Below are 18,582 nucleotides of genomic sequence, written 5' to 3'. Positions count from 1 at the left end.
TATTCACTGCACAAAGTGCCTGGCTAAGAGGGCTGCGATTCAGCCCTGCCTCTGCTCACTAAGGCTGCCTGTAACTAGACAAGAACCACAACAACCTCCTCATTTGCTGCCTTCAACCTTGTTCAATCCACTTCCACCTGGTAGCAGCCGTAGGGATTCTAAAACACACACCGGTTCACGTCTCACCCTGCTCAAAATGCTTTCATGGTCTTCCATTGCCTTCAGAATACAGAATAGTCAAACTCTCTAGAAAAACATCTAACTCTTTTTTGATCCGGATTTTCTCTCCCTCAAGTCTTGTCCATTGCCCGGCATCATAAGCTCCTAGCCTTAGTTCTTAGGCAGGGGCTTGCACATCCGGGCCGTGCCATGCCCTCTGCGGCTTTGCACATGGCATCCTTCTATCTGTAACATTCTCCCTGCGTCTTCGCTCCCCTGGGCAAGGATAACTCCTACTAAAGCCTCAGATGTGACCTACAAAATCCCAGAGTTGTCCAGCTACTTGAAGCATTGAGCCTTTGAGCTTTGGGAGAAGTTAAAACATTCTGCTCCTAAGACAGTAAGAAGGCGTCGGAAAACCAGGCTCTGGACCTCTGTTGCCTTGTCAGTAAAATGGCCCTGGTGTGACCGAGGTCACGTAGCCAGCAAGTGTCGTCGGGGGCCCTGGAACCACAGCTCCTACCTCCACCCCGGCTCCCACTCCAGCTCAGGAGAGCGCACGCGCACAGCGCCCCGCCGCCCACCCTCAGGCTCTGGGCGGGACCTCCGGGCGGCGTGGGCGGGACCCGACTCTTTGGCCCACCCCTCCGTGTCCCCGCTGCTCGCCAGTGGACGCCGACGTCATGACGTCGCGTTCCGTAGGGCTCTTACCCGGCTTTGGTGGGTCACGTGAGCTACTTTTCGCGCGAAACCTGGTTGTTGCTGGAGTGGCTGAGAGGATCGTGGTACTGCGATGGCGGTGAGCGCGCTGGCGCGGGGCGGGCGGGATGGTGCGGGCGCCGGGGTCATGGGTGCGGAGGCTGCGCGCTTCCCGTACTCTTGCCCCGGCCCGGGTCGGCGCTCTGGGTGAGGTGGGGCCTCAGGCTCTGGGGCGCAGCTGCTTTCTCGCCTGCACCCCGCGTGACGCTAGGCCACCTGGCGACTCGTCTCCCCACCACTGACCTGGGGCCCTGGGTTCCCTAAGCCGCGCCCGACCCGCTCAACCCGTGTCCTTTATTCACCGCACACGTGCTTATTGAGCGCCATCTGTATGTCTGGCGCTGAGTGTACAAAAGACAGGCCCCCATCTCACTGCACTTCTTAAAACTTTTTTTTTTTTTCAATTTCCCAATGATCCTTGTTCTGAATGCTACATTTACTTTCGTATTACTTTCTTGTCCCTTTGTCTTGTGTACTGTCTGTTTCACATCTGAGTTCCAGACCTCTTGTTTTGGTGGCTCTTCTATGCCATCTCTATCACAATACCTTGCACACTGTGTGTGCTGAAATAGCTCTAATGCTTAAGGGGGAGATAGTAGACAATAAACAGGTAAATAGGCAAATGACATAACCTCAGTGGTTTTTCATGGAGAAAGCACGGTGATGTGGGTGACCCGCTATTTGAGCTGCCTCCTATTTGTTTGGAAGCCACTGGCTCGGATTGCCCAGCAGAGAGCATTCCAGCTGAGAGAACAGCAAGCGCAAAGATCTGGAGGCTGGAAGGGGATTGGTGTGTTGGAGGACAAGAGTCACAGGTGGAGAGAGAGGAGGGAAGAACCCTGATAGTAAAAAGGAAGCTGTATCATGCCTCACCAGCTTCTTAGGTTTCTGACAGCGGCACTTTCTCTTGCAGGAATCATCGGAGTCCTTCACCATGGCATCCAGCCCGGCCCAGCGTAGGCGAGGCAATGATCCTATCACCTCCAGCCCTGGCCGAAGCTCCCGGCGTACTGATGCCCTGACCTCCAGCCCTGGCCGTGACCTTCCACCCTTTGAGGATGAGTCTGAGGGGCTCCTAGGCACAGAGGGGCCCCTGGAAGAAGAAGAGGATGGAGAGGAGCTCATTGGAGATGGCATGGAAAGGTAATTTCAATCAATGCCCTGGACTCAGCAGACAATTTTGCAGAGAGCCCATTGTGTGTCTGGTGGCCTGGCTTTGGGAGCTGGGAACAAATGAATCTGATGGCATTCTTGCCTTTGAGCACAGGTTGATCCAGGGTTCTGGGGAGACAGGTTTACAGAGCCGTGACATAGGTTTCTTTAACTTACTGTATGTAACTTGGAAAGACTAGACCCTAAGGGTTGGATAAGCCTAACTCCATAAGCACCCCAGGTAATGCAGAGCTCTCTAATCTGGAGGACTGCAACTCAAAAAGACAGGAAGCAGGAAGCCCAGTGTTTCTTGGTAACTTTTCAAAGGAAAGGTGCATGGGGGAGGAGGGATCTGATAAATAAAGTTTTAGAGTCAATCAGCAACCGTTTATTATACGTAATGTGCACCATGCCCTTTGTTAGGAATGGTCTTGTTTATTAGTAAACATGTGTTGGCCGGGCATGGTGGCTCACACCTGTAATCCCAGCACTTTGGGAGGCCGAGGTCGGCGGATCACCTGAAGTCAGGAGTTTGAAACCAGCCTGGTCAACATGGTGAAACCCCGTCTCTACTAAAAATACAAAAAATTAGCCAGGCGTGGTGGTGCATGCCTGTAGTCCCAGCTATTCAGGAGGCTGAGGCAGGAGAATCGCTTGAACCCAGGAGGCGTAGGTTGCCGAGAGCCGAGATCATGCCACTGCACTCCAGCTTGGGCGACAAGAGTGAAACTCAATCTCAAAAATAAATAAATAAATACATAAATAGGTTATCAAGACTTAATGCTAGGAGAGTGGAGTAAGCTCTGCGCATGAGCAAGGCTAGATTTCTACTCCTGCCTTACTCTGCGTTTCCAGCTGGGATCTGGTAGATATGTCAGTAGCGGAGTTGTGTGAATGCCCAGGAGCCTCGTGGAGATGCTCCTTTTGTGCCTTTCCAGCCTTAGCGTGTGTGAGAGTACCGTGCAGGGCGTCCTGCCATCCCTAGGATGTCAGACAGCTGAGGGGCTTTCAAGGGCACTCCAGACTGGATGGATCTTTGCTGTTACCAGTACCACCCCCAACGATGAGACTGCACATGCTGTAGACTGTAGAAGGAATGAGGAGTCTTTGGATAAATCCACCCTGGACTTGGGGTCAGGGCATGGGGCCTGGACGGCTTCCCCATTCTGCTCAGTGGAGTTGTTCAGGCCGGATGCTCCTCCTCCACTGTGTCCTCTCCCTGTCTTGACCCTTTCTCTTTGCTTCTCTTTTCCTTCAGAGAGTGAGAGGCCCTTGGCAGGGGGCTTCTGGGTAGAGGTAGCTGAGGGATAGCTGAGCCCAATTACATTTGTTTTTGTGGTTTTTCAAAAAAATTTTTATTGGGCTATAGTTTTTTAGAGTTTGCCCCTTGCAAAAATACAATTCAATGCAAATTCAGTGTAAATTTCCTGAATTATGCAGGCTTCACCACAATCCAGTGTAAGAACAGGGCCATTGTCCCATTGATGTCCCTCCTGCCTGCTTATAGTTCATTCTCAGTTCTTACCCAACCCACGGGCAACTGAGAATCCACTTACTGTCTCTAGATTTTCCAATCTGGTAATTTCATATAAATTGAATCATATTATATATGCCCTTTTGTGATGAGCTTTTTTCACTTAGTGTGGTTTTAAGGTCTTTCTGTGTTGTTGCATGTGCAGCACTCCATTCCTTTTTGTGGCTGAATCATATTTCTTTGTGTGGAGATAACACATCCATTCATCAGTTGATGGACGTTGGGTTCCTCAAGCCTTTTGGCAATTATGAATAATGTTGCCATGAACATTCATTACAGGTGTTTTTTTTTTGTTTTGTGTGTGTGTGTGTGTTTTTTTTTTTTTCTGAGTTTTGCTCTGTTGCCTAGGCTGGAGTGTACTGCCACAATCTCAGCTCACTGCAACCTCCGCCTCGCAGGTTCAAGCAATTCTTCTGCCTAAGCCTCCTGAGTAGCTGGGATCACAGGCATTTGCCACCACACCCGGCTAATTTTTGTATTTTTAGTGGAGACGTGGTTTTGGTTTTGCCATGTTGGCCAGGCTGGTCTTGAACTCCTGACCTCAGGTGATCCACCTGCTTCAGCCTCCCAAAGTGCTTGGATTACAGGTATGAGCCACCGCACCTGGCCTGTTACAGGTTTTTATGTGAACAGGTCTTTAATTCTGTTGGCTATGTAGGAGTGAGATTGTTGGTCTTGTGTTGAATCTTTTGAGGAACTGCCAGACCGTTTTCAAAAGCAGCTGCACCATTTTGCATTCCCACTAGCAACACACAAGGGTTCCACTCTTCCATGTTCTTGCCAACACTGGTCTTTTTAATTCTGGCCATCCCTGCAGGTGTGAAGTGGCATCTCATCCCTGATGGCTAATGATGTTGAACATCTTTTCGTACGTTTGATTGCTATATGTGTATCTTCTTCAGAGAAATCCTGGACCCACTTTTTAATTGGGTTGCTTGGCTTTTTATGATTGAGTTGTAAGAGGTTTTTTACTTATTCTGAATATAAGTCCTCTATCAGACATGTAATTTGCAGTTATTTTCTCCTCAATCTGGCTTGTCTTTTTCATGTTTTTAATGTTTTCTTTTGAGGTGCAAAAATTGAAATTTGATGTCCAGTTTACCTTTTTTTTTTTTTTTTTTGGTATGAACCAATTAGAAGTTTGCTGAGGGCATTTTGTGTGACTTGAGATCCAAGGAGAATTGGACCGATACCTTTTCCCTGAGAACACGGAAGAAATCAGACCTGGTCAACTCTGATATCTGCCTGGCTAGGTTCTGTTTGGGGCATCAACAGCATAAAAAGATGTGTTCTGACAGTAGTTTGACAACATTTATTGCAGAAAAATAGTAGCAGTTTCTCTTATCACCATTTAACTTGAAAAAAGGAGAATTCAAGGGGATTGTCTTGGGAAGGCGGTATGGCATGGGAGAAGGAGCTCTGGGCTTGGACTGTATTTTGACACCCAGGTCTGCAGAGCGACCATAGGCAAAAATCACATCTTCTCCTCAACTACCCATTTCCTCATCTTTCAGATGGAATGACGGTATCTCCCTCTCAGGAAAGAGAGCACTGCAGGGAAGTGCTTTGCACTCATTGGGTGCCTTATTAAGGCATTATTTCTCTTCAGTATCTGAAGGAAGATAATGTGGAAAATGTGTGTCTGATGATCTTGGAGTAGCTCAAAGGGTTGAGACAGTGGGTGGCCATTTCAGAGGGCTGGTTTGACTGACTGCGTAGAAGCCAGGACATCAGGTTGTTGAAGGCAGCATAGTCAGAAATGGGGAAAGTACAGGGAGAATTCCAGCCCTCACAGGGAGTTGGGTTAGCTCTGTGAAGCCTTTTGGTCTAATGTTTTGTGGTTCCTTGAATTCTTTTATCTTACTGGGTGCATAGAACCTCTCTGGAGATCTACCTCCCCTTTTGTAATTGTGGTAAAATACACATAACAAAATTTACCTTTTTTTTTTTTTGAGACAGAGTCTCACTCTTGTTGCCAGGCTGGAGTGCAGTGGTGCAATCTCGGCTCACTGCAACCTCCGACTCCCTGGTTCAAGTGATTCTCCTGCCTCAGCCTCCCAAGTAGCTGGGACTACAGGTGCCCACCACTGCGCATGACTAATTTTTGTATTTTTAGTAGAGACGAGGTTTCACCATGTTGACCAGGATGGTCTCGATCTTCTGATCTTGTGAGCCACCCACCTCGGCCTCCCAAAGTTATAGGCATGAGCCACTGCGCCTGGCCCGAAATTTACCATCTTAACCGTTTTTGTTTGTTTTTTTGTTTTTTGAGATGGAGTTTCACTCTTATTGCCCAGGCTGGAGTGCAGTGACGCTATCTCGGCTCACTGCAACCTCTGCCTCCCGGGTTCAAAGTGCTAAGATTACAGGCATGAGCCACTGCGCCCAGCCATTTTGTTTGTTTGTTTGTTTGTTTTCTGAGACAGGGTCTTACTCTGTCACCCAGGCTGGAATGCAGTGGCATGAACATAGCTCATTGCAGCCTCAAACTCCTGCACTCAAGCAATCCTCCCACCTCAGCCTCCTGAGTAGCTAGGACTATAGGCATGTGCCTCCAGGCCTGGGTTATTTTCTTTTTTTTTTTTTTTTGAAATGGAGTCTTGCTGTGTCACCACCAGGCTGGAGTGCAGTGGCACAATCTCAGCTCACTGCAACCTCTGTCTCCCGGGTTCAAGTGATTCTCCTGCCTCAACCTCTCGAGTAGCTGGGACTATAGGCGTGTGCCACTACACCCAGCTAATTTTTGTATTTTTAGTAGAGGTGGGGTTTTACCATGCTCGCCAGGATGGTCTCGATCTCTTGACCTCGTGATTTGCCCACCTTGGCCTCCCAAAGTGCTGGGATTACAGGTATGAGCCACCGTGCCCAGCCATTTTCTGTTTTTATAGAGATGGGGGTCTCACTATGTTCTTTTTTTTTTTTTTTTTGAGACGGAGTCCCGCTCTGTTGCCCAGGCTGGAGTGCAGTGGCGCAGTCTCAGCTCACTGCAAGCTCCGCCTCCCCGGTTCAAGTGATTCTCCTGCCTCAGCCTCCCGAGTAGCTGGGACTACAGGCGCCCGCCACCACGCCCGGCTAATTTTTTTGTATTTTTAGTAGAGACGGGGTTTCGCCGTGTTTGCCAGATGGTCTTGATCTCCTGACCTCGTGATCCACCCACCTCAGTTTCCCAAAGTGCTGGGATTACAGGCATGAGCAACCGCGCCTGGCCGGGGTCTCACTATGTTAAGGCTGTCCTTGAACTCCTGGGCTCAAGTGATCCTCCTGCCTTGGCCTCCCAAAGTGCTGGGATTATAGAAATGAGCCACGGTGCCCAGCCATCTTAACCATTTTTCTGTGTATGGTTCAGTGGCATTAGGTACATTCATATTGTTGTGCAGCCACACCGCCATCCATCCACAAAAGTCTTTGCAGTTTGAAAACTGAAACTGTCTCGGTTAAACACTAATTCCCCATTCTTCCCAGTCCCTAGCAACCATCATTTTACTTTCTGTTTCTATGAATTTGACTGCTCAATGAGTGGAACCATACAGGATTTGTCCTTTTGTGCCTGGCTTCTTTCACTCAAAATCATGTCCTCAAGGTTCATCCATGTGCCAGCATGTGGCAGAGTTTCCTTCTATTTTAAGGCTGCATCATCCATCATATGTACAGATTGTGTTTTGTTCATTCATTGGAGATATTTTCTGAGCCTTCTGTGTTTCTGACCTGGAAGTGCTAAGCCTACCCACATTGGGGCTCCTGAACCTTACTGAACAGGCCCAGTTCCTGGATGGGGTTTGGTGCTTCGGGTTTTTCTTTTGGTCAGTAACCACATCTGTTTTGGGGCTCCCTCAGGGACTACCGTGCCATCCCAGAGCTGGACGCCTATGAGGCCGAGGGACTGGCTCTGGATGATGAGGACGTAGAGGAGCTGACGGCCAGTCAGAGGGAGGCAGCAGAGCGGGCCATGCGGCAGCGCGACCGGGAGGCTGGCCGGGGCCTGGGCCGCATGCGCCGTGGGCTCCTGTACGGTAAGTCCAGGTGCCTGCCTGCCCGAGGGGCTGGGAAGCTGGGAAGGAGTCCGGGAGGGGAGTAGAGGTGCTGGAGATGACTACAGTAGCAGGTGTCTCTTGCCTCCCCAGACAGCGATGAGGAGGACGAGGAGCGCCCTGCCCGCAAGCGCCGCCAGGTGGAGCGGGCCACAGAGGACGGCGAGGAGGACGAGGAGATGATCGAGAGCATCGAGAACCTGGAGGATCTCAAGGGCCACTCTGTGCGCGAGTGGGTGAGCATGGCGGGCCCCCGGCTGGAGATCCACCACCGCTTCAAGAACTTCCTGCGCACCCACGTGGACAGCCACGGCCACAACGTCTTCAAGGAGCGCATCAGTGACATGTGCAAAGGTGTGGCTTTCCTCAGCTCCCGCCTCAGCCCCTGTAGCACCTCCATAAATCTTCCCACAGAAAGTTTTCCCAACCCAGTGAACACGTGAAGTACAGGGCATGTGACTGAGAGGTCTGTCAGAGAAACTAAAAGTATTGAGTTTTGCATCAGGGCTCTCCTGCTGGCTGTGCAGTGACCACATCTGGGCCACCAAAGCATTTTTTTGATAAGCTTGTAAATGGACAGATTTTATATAAAAATCTGGATTACTACTTTGATATATGTAATAGGAATTGTCTTTTTTTTTTTTTTTTGAGACGGAGTTTCGTTCTTGTTTTTGTTTCCCAGGCTAGAGTGCAATGGCGCAGTCTCAGCTCACTGCAACCTCCGCCTCCAGGGTTCAAGTGATTCTCATGCCTCAGCCTCCCAAGTAGCTGGTATTACAGGCATGCGCCACCACACCTGACTAATTTTTTATTTTTAGTAGAGACGGGGTTTCTCCATTTTGGTCAGACTGGTTTGGAACTCCCGACCTCAGGTGATTTGCCCACCTTGGCCTCCCAGAGTGCTAGGATTACAGGTGTGAGCCACCGTCCCCAGCCAGGCATTGACTTTTAAAAGGGACGTGTACATCTTGATTCCTGCAATTCCTTCCCCTGCTTTTTGTCCTGTGTTTGACAGTTTATTCATAGATTTTCTTCTAGGCTCTTGTAAGGCATTTTGTGTTTATAGTTCTGTAGGCACTCTGCTCGTGTTTAACCCCCCAGCAACTTTGTGCACCATGTGACAGGCCCATTTTACGGAGTGGAGAGTTGAAGCTCAGGCTATGTCACAGCGGAAGTGTGGTAGACCTAGAAGTGAAAGCTGGACTTTCTAGGTCAAAGTCAATGGTCGGGGTGGGTAGGCCTCACTTCTCACACAGACATTGTTGCCGTCCAGCCCGGTTCTCATGCTTCATTAACTCTCTTCCCACCATGCCTCCCTCTAGAGAATCGTGAGAGCCTGGTGGTGAACTATGAGGACCTGGCAGCAAGGGAGCACGTGCTGGCCTACTTCCTGCCCGAGGCGCCGGCGGAGCTGCTGCAGATCTTTGACGAGGCTGCCCTGGAGGTGGTACTGGCCATGTACCCCAAGTACGACCGTATCACCAACCACATCCATGTCCGCATCTCCCACCTGCCTCTGGTGGAGGAGCTGCGCTCGCTGAGGTGAGCTGAGGGCAGGTGAGGATGGCAGGTCTGAGCTCAGTGCTAGGTAACTCAGTCGTGATTCCAGAGAGCGCTCGTGGTGTGGGCGGGGCAGGGTGCAGCCAGCAGCACCCTCATCGCAGGTGAGTTGTGGTTGCACAGGAGTGTGATGGGAGGTATCTTCCCAGGCTGGGGGCTGGGCCCAGTTTCCACGACAGTGTGTTGGGACACCCTCGTCTGCAGCCTGGCCTCACCCTAGCTCACAGCTTCTGATGCTCCCTCTGCCTCTGCAGGCAACTGCATCTGAACCAGCTGATCCGCACCAGTGGGGTGGTGACCAGCTGCACTGGCGTCCTGCCCCAGCTCAGCATGGTCAAGTACAACTGCAACAAGTGCAATTTCGTCCTGGGGCCTTTCTGCCAGTCCCAGAACCAGGAGGTGAAACCAGGCTCCTGTCCCGAGTGCCAGTCAGCCGGCCCCTTTGAGGTCAACATGGAAGAGGTGAGAGAGGCCACAGGGCCTGCTGCCAGCTCTCCTTAGGGGTGCCCAGTATGCAGGGCCTTACTGGCCTCTCAGGCTGTAGAAGACCAGTGTGGGCAGCCTCAAGAAGCAAGATAGAATTGTGTGTTGGCCACACCCTGGGGTGGACCCAATCTGTCTGGCCAGTGAGCTTAGTTTGGCCCACACGGTGTTTTTAGGAATTCAAGTCAATATTTAGGTGGGGCGATTTTGTTTAAATCATTCAAGTTTATGGCTCCTCTTGAAACATGGGAAGATCTGGCAAACATGGGAAGAAGCAAACAGGTCCTGCTTCTTGCCAAGTTGCTCCTTCAGAATGTGTGCTTACCAGTCTCCAGGGGGCCATCACTTGCGTGGGGCGGCTGCAGTCCCATCGGGACTTCCCCTCGGCTTGTTTTGGGGACCTGCCTGGCTCATATGGGGCCCCTGGACCATACCAACCTCTTGCACCATATTCAGGAGATGCTGCCAAAGCCTCTGGCCTTAAGGTCTTAGGCACATTACATGTGCCTTTGTACTTGAGCTTCCCTGTCTGTAAATGGGCTTGTAGTCCCTGTGGTGGCGCCCAGGCCCCCTGACTGCCTTGCTGCTGTGGCTGTTGGCTGTCCTCTTCTCACCGCTCTGCAGTTCTGAGAACTGTCCCAGCTCGAGCCGCCTTGCCAGAAAATGCCTCAGAGGTCCCACCTGTGGCCATCTACAGCCAAAAGCTGACCCCTGCCTCAGGTGGGACAGCTGCAGGCCAGATGCCTGCTGAGCCACGTCTTTGCTCACTCTTCCCATGCCCTGTCTGTCTCCCTCAGGCCTTGCTTCTAGGGACCTGAGATAGTACCTGGTAGAGGGTTAACAGTTACAGCTATCATTCATGGAGTACTTATCAGTGCCAGGTAGTGGGTGGTTTATTACCTGGTCCTTTTTCACAGCTCGTGAGGCAGGAACTGTTACTGGCCCCACTTTTCCGAGTGTTTAGAGAACTGGCTGAGGTCACCCAGCCAGAATGTGGATCAGAGGTCCACAGCTCAGGCATCTTGATCCAGAGCATGTGCTTTTAACTGCAGTGCGTGTTGTGAGATAATGGACACGAAATGACATGGCACAGTGCTAGCCTGTGATAATTGACAGTGACAGCCAAGACTTCCTATAACTTACATTTATCAGATGCTGGATTAGGTTGATGTATGTTTGACTTGCTTTAATTCTCATTGTGAGGTTGCAGAGAAGGCACAGAGAAAGGAAGTCACTTGCCCAAGATCACACAGCTTAGACACAGAACCAAGGCAGCCTGGTTCCAGCATTGGTACTCAAGACAGCTCAGCTGTACAGCATAGAGCAGGTGCTGAGTCTGGCAGTCAGAAGGCATCCCAGAGGGATGGTGGCAGGAGTGGGTACTGTCCACTGATGTGCTAAGTAGCCATGAACTCATTCCTTGCTGTCTTTGGCTCTCCATTTGCCACTCAGGAGTCGGAATCCTGCCTGTTGTCCTGCCTGGTGAGGGGTCAAGGTTGGGTGACATAGTAAGTCAGTGCTTTGAGGCCTTCTCTGTGTCCCTCGCAGACCATCTATCAGAACTACCAGCGTATCCGAATCCAGGAGAGTCCAGGCAAAGTGGCAGCTGGCCGGCTGCCCCGCTCCAAGGACGCCATTCTCCTTGCGGATCTGGTAGACAGCTGCAAGCCAGGAGACGAGATAGTAAGTGGCCAGGGGTAGGCTGGAAGGGAGCCAAGTTGCAGAGGGAATTGGCAGAAGCAGTTGTGGCTGGGCTGGTGGAGGTGTGTATGGTCGCAGGGGCACTCAGGCTAGCATCTGTTTTTGCATGGCTGAGGCAAAGAACTTTATCTCCTCTGGTGGATGGGTTGTTGGAATGGTGGGTTTAGGAGGGCTTTTACTGAGTTACTCATCTTGATGTCTGTAATGTGGAGCACTTGCAATAGGAGAAATTGGAGGAAGGCAGCACGGAGGTGGGCCCCCACTCTGCCTGTGGCCCCTCGGTTAGGCTCTGACTTCTTGGCCCCTCCCTTTCCCCAGGAACTGACTGGCATCTATCACAACAACTATGATGGCTCCCTCAACACTGCCAATGGCTTCCCCGTCTTTGCCACTGTCATCCTGGCCAACCACGTGGCCAAGAAGGACAACAAGGTCGCTGTAGGGGAACTGACCGATGAAGATGTGAAGATGATCACTAGCCTCTCCAAGGATCAGCAGATCGGGGAGAAGGCAGGTGGAAGGCAGGGGCTGCCAGGATGCTGTGAGGGGACATGGAGGTTTGCTGGGGGTGTGGCAGGCATCTAGGGCTCACTGCTCAAACCTTGCCTTATTCCCCTGGAGCTCAGTTAAGCTTGTCTGGAAGGGAGGCCCTGTGCTCCGGGGAAGAGGTAAACTCGCATTGGGGATGGGTGAACCTGGTTCTGGTTCTACCATGGGCCAGCGAGGTAGTGGGATAACTTGGATGACCTCTCTGAGCCTGTGTGGTGGGGAGGAGTCCCCTGCTGAGGATAGGGTTGCGACGAGAAGAGCTCTTCCTTTAGCAGATCATTTCGAGCTGTGGTTTGAAATGGGAACAGAGGCAGGCAATAGGATAATTTGTGTCATGAGGGATTCCTAGGGATCCAGTTGTGGCCAATGGGAGTTTTTTCAGAAAAACAACCCAGAATGGTGGTGGTGTTGTGTTTTGTTTTGTTTTGTTTTGTTTTGTTTTTAAATAGAGATGGGAGTCTCACTATGTTGCCCAGGCTGGTCTCAAACTCCTGGCTTGTCTCACACTCCTGGCTCAAGATCCTCCCACCTTGGCCTCCCAAAGTGCTGGGCTTACAGGTGTGAGCCCTTGTGCCCAGGCAGTTGGGCAGTTGGTTTTTAATGTAGACATTCTTACTGAAGGATGAGGAGATGGGGGTTTATGTTGCAGAAATATGGATTACTTAAACAGAACATCAAATTTTTGTTGATAAAAGTCCTTTGCTGTTTCTCCCACAGTACCTCCATCCTGCCTCAGAGCACTGCATGTTCTCAAGCTCACTGCTCTCCCCTTTCTCTTCCTTCCTTCCTTTTTTTTTTTTTTTTTTTGAGATGGAGTCTCTGTGTCGCCCAGGCTGGGGTGCAGTGGCGCAATCTCAGCTCACTGCATTCCTGGGTTCAAGTAATTCTCTTGCCTCAGCCTCCTGAGTAGCCGGGATTACAGGCACGCATCACCACACCTGACTAATTTTTGTATTTTTAGTAGAGACAGCATTTCATCATTGTGGCCAGGCTGGGCTCGAACTCCTGACCTCAGGTGATCCACTTGCCTCAGCCTCCCAAAGTGCTGGAATTACAGGCACGAGCCACCACGCCCGGCCTTCAAGTCAACTTGAAGTTCAGTTTTTAATGCAGAGCAGTTTAGTTTGCCCTTTAGCCTCCACTCTTCTGCTGCCCTCTGGCAACATAAAATTCAGATCCCATTTGGCTTCTTCAGCGAACTGGATGATTTCCTTCTGATGTATGTTAACCCCCCAGGGACAGGAGCCATTGCTGGCTTAATCACCTCTGTCCCCAGAGCCTGGCTGCAGGAGGCCCTGAGTAACTCTGAAGGAATGGATGGTGGGGTAAGGAGAGCTGCATCCAGGCTGCAGGCCAGCTGATAGGTTGTTTTGGTTGTTTCTCTCCATCCACCTTCCCCTGAAGCCTGTGGAGCCCCCTTTCTTGGTTTCTTTGTGGCATGGCTATGGTTGTCCCTTCCTTTTCCTCCTCACCCATCACATTTACCCATGTCTGCCTGCCCCTTAATATTCCTACACATGCATGGTTTGTTCTGTTCCTTTCTTTACTCCTTGAGGCATGTTCTGCAAGTGGGCAGGGTAGTTTTATGTCTCGGTTCCTTTCCTCAAGTGTATTGCATGTCTTTGCATCTACTGTGAGAAGCTGCTGCAGGCTAGATGCAAACCCAGTAGGGGCAAAGCATCCAGCATTTGTGGGCTTATACGTTACTGTCATTGTTCAGGAAAGCTCCAGAAATGCATCCCTGGCATGGGTTGGTATTGGTGCCATTCCTTCTCAGCTCTTGGCCATCTAACCTCGTCTGTGAAAATTTGGGGTTCCCATAGGAGAGGTGGGTGTTTCTCAGCCTCAGGAGGCCAGGAGCTTCAGTTCAGCCAACACACATTCATTCCTGGAAGACCTGCTAGGGCCAAGTTCTGGGGATACAGTGGTGAGTAAGTCAGATATGACACTTGTCCTCAGAGCTCATCTTTTACTAGGGTTCCCAATAATAGGAAATAGACAAGATCTTTTCACGTAGTTTTACATGCGATCAAGACAGTCACACAGGCAAAGAAAGCCAGGACCTCCTAGCCTTCTACCCTCACCACCTGCAGAGGCTCATGAGTGCTACCACGGTGGACACCTTTGCAGAATTTCATCCAGATGTTTGAGCCAATTTCTTCAGGCTTGGGTGGACTTGGCCCTGCTGGGGTCTTGCAGTCCCTAAGCAGCTGGGCCACCTGTGTCCCACATGCTTGTCTGTGTCTGTGCCTACCACGCCAAAGGAGCTGCATGCTTCAGGAACACCCTTCTGGCACCTTCTCTTTGCCGCGATCTTCAGCCACTAATCTCCCACTCTGTTGACTGAAGAGGTGAGAGACCCATAGGTGAGCGTGTGGTGGGCATGGCATGCCTGGGCACTAATATGGCATCTGCCAGGGCCATCCCCATGTGCCTGTGGAGCCCCAGGTTCCAGAACGACTTGTTCCCCAAATGGAGGCAGCCCTGCCCCACTCCCGTGTCTTGATGCCTGCTATTTGTGTCTACATTGAGCACCTTCCTCCCTTACTTGTCCCCAGCTGACTTCTGTCTTCTACAGACTCCACCTCCAGCAGGAAGCCCTGCAGACTTCTGCAACTGACTTTTCGTATTTGTTTTTATTTTGAGTTAGTTATCCTTGAGGGATCAGGAGACTTCACATAGAAATCCGGGTGCTTTTTGAAAATCCAAGATCTGTGGGTGCTGGCTCTGTGTTCCTCTCTGGTAGTGCTGATGGAGCTGAGGCATAACTGCCCTTGCGGGCGGGACCTGTGTCCCCAGGTTTACTCTGTCTCCTACTCTGTCACTTTCACAGCCCTGCCTGCCTTCCGTGGGCCCTGGACACTGATTGGGTAAAGTATTAAAGAGATCAGGGTCATGCCCAACACTTAGATTTTAAAGAACTAACAGAAGCAGCATGCAGTCTGAAGCCAGATTTTTTAGGTTTGAATTTTGGCCTAATCCTTAGGATGGTCAGATGAGTCACCCTTATCTATAGAAATGAGAGGATGAGAGTAAACACTCATAGAGATGTTATAAAGATTGAATAAATCAGTGCATATAAAGTACTTGGCTGTTGGCGAGTGCTCAGTATCTGGCTGTTATTGCACATGGCTACAAGAGTTAAACTATTTGTACAAAAACTGGATGGAAGAGCCTGTGACAGGCGTGCAGAAAGCATAAGCAGCCAGTAAGTAGGAAAAAAATAGCTTGGAGCCTGGTGCTTTAGGTATTTTACATAACGTTATCTCAGACTCATGGTACCCATGCAGGTGGGTGCTCTCTCTCTATTTGCTGGGTGGCACTCACAGTACCCACTCAGTTGAGCACTCTATCCCTGTTTGCTGGGTGTGGAGACTGAGGAGTGCTAGGAAGCAGCACAGCTAGAGCCATGAGGAGCATGAGCTTTGGCTTCAGATGCATCTGGGGTCAAGTCTTGCCTCTCTTCTAGGAGAAAATGTTTTGACCTAAGCCTTGGTTTCCTCTGTAGGATGGAGAGAAACAGGGTTATTATGAGAATTACATGAGGTAATTCATGGAAAGCACTGTTATTCCCTGGCAGGTCTGGGATTTGATTCTGCCCCACTTTCTAGCCATTAAATTAGCCTGTTACTCTCTCCTGGAGTAACTGGGTCAGCAGTGGAAGGCACAGCAGGCAGTGTAGGCATTCGCACATTTGCGCTCCTTGCCCTCCAGTCCCACGGGGAAGTCCCCTTGGATGCAGTGGTTGCTTTACAGGAGGGGGATTGAGTTGGGCAATCTGCCCTGCATAGCAAGCAGGAAGCGTTTGGCCCTGGAGGGAGACATTACCTCATCCTGCAAGGTTGCTCGCTACAAAAACTACACAGGGAAATGAGCTGGGTTAAGAGGAGTCAAGGACTGGCAGTCTTGGCACATCCAGCACGAGGTGTTTTGGGGCGTGAGAGGTCCGTGGAGGTTTGCCCAGCATCTGCAGCACAAAGTAAGGGTTTCATAAGGGAGTCATTATACTTACTGAAGACTTAGTATCTGCTTGGCCTTGTCTAGGTAATTTCTAGATAGCAGTGGTCCTATGAGGTAGGTTTCATCTGTGCCCGTTTTACTGATGAATAAACTAAGGCACAAGAGGTTAGATAAGTTGGCCACAGTCACATAGCAAGTGGCAGAGTCAGCAGCCTGGCTTGAGTCCATGCTCCCAGTGACTGTATTGTGCCAATAGTTGGTGAGTTTATTTGGCTATTGTGAGTTCCGTGGGCACTCTGTGGCATAAGGCCTGGCCCACATTTTAAAACTGTACAGAAAATTTCAAACAGGTATGTGGAATGGTGTAATGAACTTCGACTATTTGTCTTAGTCCATTTTCTGCTGCTACAACAGAATACCATAGACTGGGTAATTTATAATGAACAGAAATTTATTGGCTTATGGTTCTAGAGGCTGGGAAGTCCAAAATTGAGGGCTGGCATCTGGCGAGGGCCTTCTTGCTGTGTCATCCCATGGCAAAAAGGTGAGAGTTAAAGAGACAGTGAGAGCCCAAAGGGGGCCAGACTCATCCTTAAGGACCTACTCCCTGGATAGCAGTGCTTTTATTTTCCATTCATGAGAGCAGATCCCTCATGGCCTGATCACCCCTTAAAGGTCCCACCTTTTAATACTGGTAAATGGGAGATTAAGATGCCAACACATGCTTTCTGGGGGGTACATTCAAACTGTAGCACGCTACCCAGCTTCCACAGCTGTCATAGTCACAGCCAATCTTGTTTTCTTAATGCACCACCCATTCACCCTTAGTGAATTTTCAAGGCAAATTCCAGGCATGCTGTTTTTTTTCTGTAACTACATCAGTAAGTATATGAAAAAGAAAAAGCTCTTTTTGAATAAAGCTAACCACACTACCATTATCTCACTTTAAGAGATAATTAACAATTCCTTAATATTCAGTATTCTGTTGGTGTTCACATTTTCCTGATTATCTTACCCCTTCCCCCTGTTTTTTGCAGCTTCTTGGAGTCATTATCCAAATAAGGTCCATAAATTGTGATTGGTTGATGTCTCTTAAGTCTCATAATCGTTAGATCTTTTCTCCATCTCTTTTTTTCCTTGTAATTTTTTCGTGAAAGAAACTGGGTCATTTGTCCTGTTGAGCCTTGCAGTCGAGATGTTACTAATTATGTCCCCATTAGACACATGCCTCTGTCACCTGTGTTTTCTGTAATTTGGCAGTCAGGCACTGAAGCCTAGTCAGATAAATGCCTGCTTATTTTCTTTTACTTACTAGTTTTAAAAATAATGAATTGGTTCCCAGGTGACCTGGGTATCATAACAGATGAATAGGCCCACCGGGTGTTGAGGTTTCCACGCTGCAGGTGTCATCCCTACGATACTCAAGTGTCCCTTTTTTGCCAGCGTGAACCTATTCATGTTGGCCCCTGAGTTCTGTTGACATGACCTTAGTTGTCTTTGAGTGCTTTTTTGCTTTCTGGTAGAAGATAACGCAGGCTTCTTTTGTACATTTCCTGCCCCAGACCTGGAATCGGACATTTCTCCAAGAAGCCCTGTGGGAATTGTTACTTTCTTTCAGAGGGGGATACCTCTAAAGCTGCATGAATTTGGTGGTGCAGGCAGGACGCAGGATGGGGGTCTCCCCTCCACCTTCAGGGCTGGTTTTCCTGCCTTAGTGCCCTCTCCCCAGGGGAGGGCCAGTGCTTTCTGAGCTCCTTTGTCCTGTAAAGAGGGAAGGATGTGGGTGTGGCCAGTGCAGGGGGGTATGAGGATGAAAGTCATCAAAACACGGCTGTGCTGCAGGAAGAGTTGGAAGCAGTCTCCTACAAGCAAGAAATGTCTTTGATGTCTCTGATTCTATCTTTAAAATTCATGAAGATTTTGCTCTCTCCCTGTCTCTTTCTTTCTCTCTCACACACACACTGAAATAAAGAGAAATGTTCCGGTGACTCACCAGTTAGAATTACTTCCTGGTGGAGACATCTCCCAGATGTGCCACATTGAATGCATTGATGAGGCAGGCACTTGCATGAACTGTTGCATTTGTACCCACCCTTCTGTGAGTTGGGTGTTGCCATCTCTCTTTCCAACATGAGGAAACTGAGGCTTGGGGTAGGCCAGTGCCATGACAGACCTGGTTCTCGTCTCATTTCTTCTGTGGTCTGTGGTCTTGGGAAAGGCCTTTCTGAAATATGTCAAGATTAGGGGTTCAGATTAAGGTTCTTCTAATCTCCAAAGTTCTGTGATTCTTGGGAAGAGCAAACTAATGAAAAGCTTTAGAGTCGGGCACGGCTTGATACCAGGGCCTGATGCAGTTGCAGCAGTTGTGGAAGTGGGTATCTTTGAGCTGGAGATGTCCTGGTTCCCTGATGCCAGAGCGTGTGGGTGACCTACTCTGTGAGTATCTGTTCCCATTCCTGTCATTCTCCTTCCCTTTCTCAGATCTTTGCCAGCATTGCTCCTTCCATCTATGGTCATGAACACATCAAGAGAGGCCTGGCTCTGGCCCTGTTTGGAGGGGAGCCCAAAAACCCAGGTGAGCACCCGCCTTTCCTCTGCAGAGGTGTTAGCAGCTTTCTCTTTGAGGTGCCAGCATTCGAAGAATGAATGACACAGTGTTTTTAAAGCCTGGGTGCTGGGGAGAAAGAAGGCATTAAA

The 18,582-nt window shown here is 49.9% G+C and overlaps 1 protein-coding gene across 1 annotated transcript in view; it reads left to right on the top strand.

Annotated features, from left to right (window-relative positions):
• Positions 1-895: 895 nt before the first annotated feature.
• Positions 896-18,582, top strand: part of MCM2 (minichromosome maintenance complex component 2) — a 23,947-nt gene continuing 6,260 nt past the window's right edge. The window contains exons 1-9 of the mRNA XM_005571798.4: positions 896-958; positions 1,832-2,061; positions 7,439-7,614; positions 7,726-7,986; positions 8,955-9,174; positions 9,447-9,654; positions 11,224-11,358; positions 11,695-11,886; positions 18,367-18,460. Coding sequence (XP_005571855.2) covers positions 953-958; positions 1,832-2,061; positions 7,439-7,614; positions 7,726-7,986; positions 8,955-9,174; positions 9,447-9,654; positions 11,224-11,358; positions 11,695-11,886; positions 18,367-18,460 — 1,522 coding nt within the window. The 5' untranslated portion in view covers positions 896-952. The remainder of the gene's footprint in view (positions 959-1,831; positions 2,062-7,438; positions 7,615-7,725; positions 7,987-8,954; positions 9,175-9,446; positions 9,655-11,223; positions 11,359-11,694; positions 11,887-18,366; positions 18,461-18,582) is intronic.

The sequence above is a fragment of the Macaca fascicularis genome, chromosome 2 (assembly GCF_037993035.2).
Source record: "Macaca fascicularis isolate 582-1 chromosome 2, T2T-MFA8v1.1".
Classification (NCBI taxonomy): Eukaryota; Metazoa; Chordata; class Mammalia; order Primates; family Cercopithecidae; genus Macaca; species Macaca fascicularis.
The sequence above is the reverse complement of the archived record's forward strand: the minus strand, read 5'-3'. Positions and strand labels throughout refer to the sequence as shown.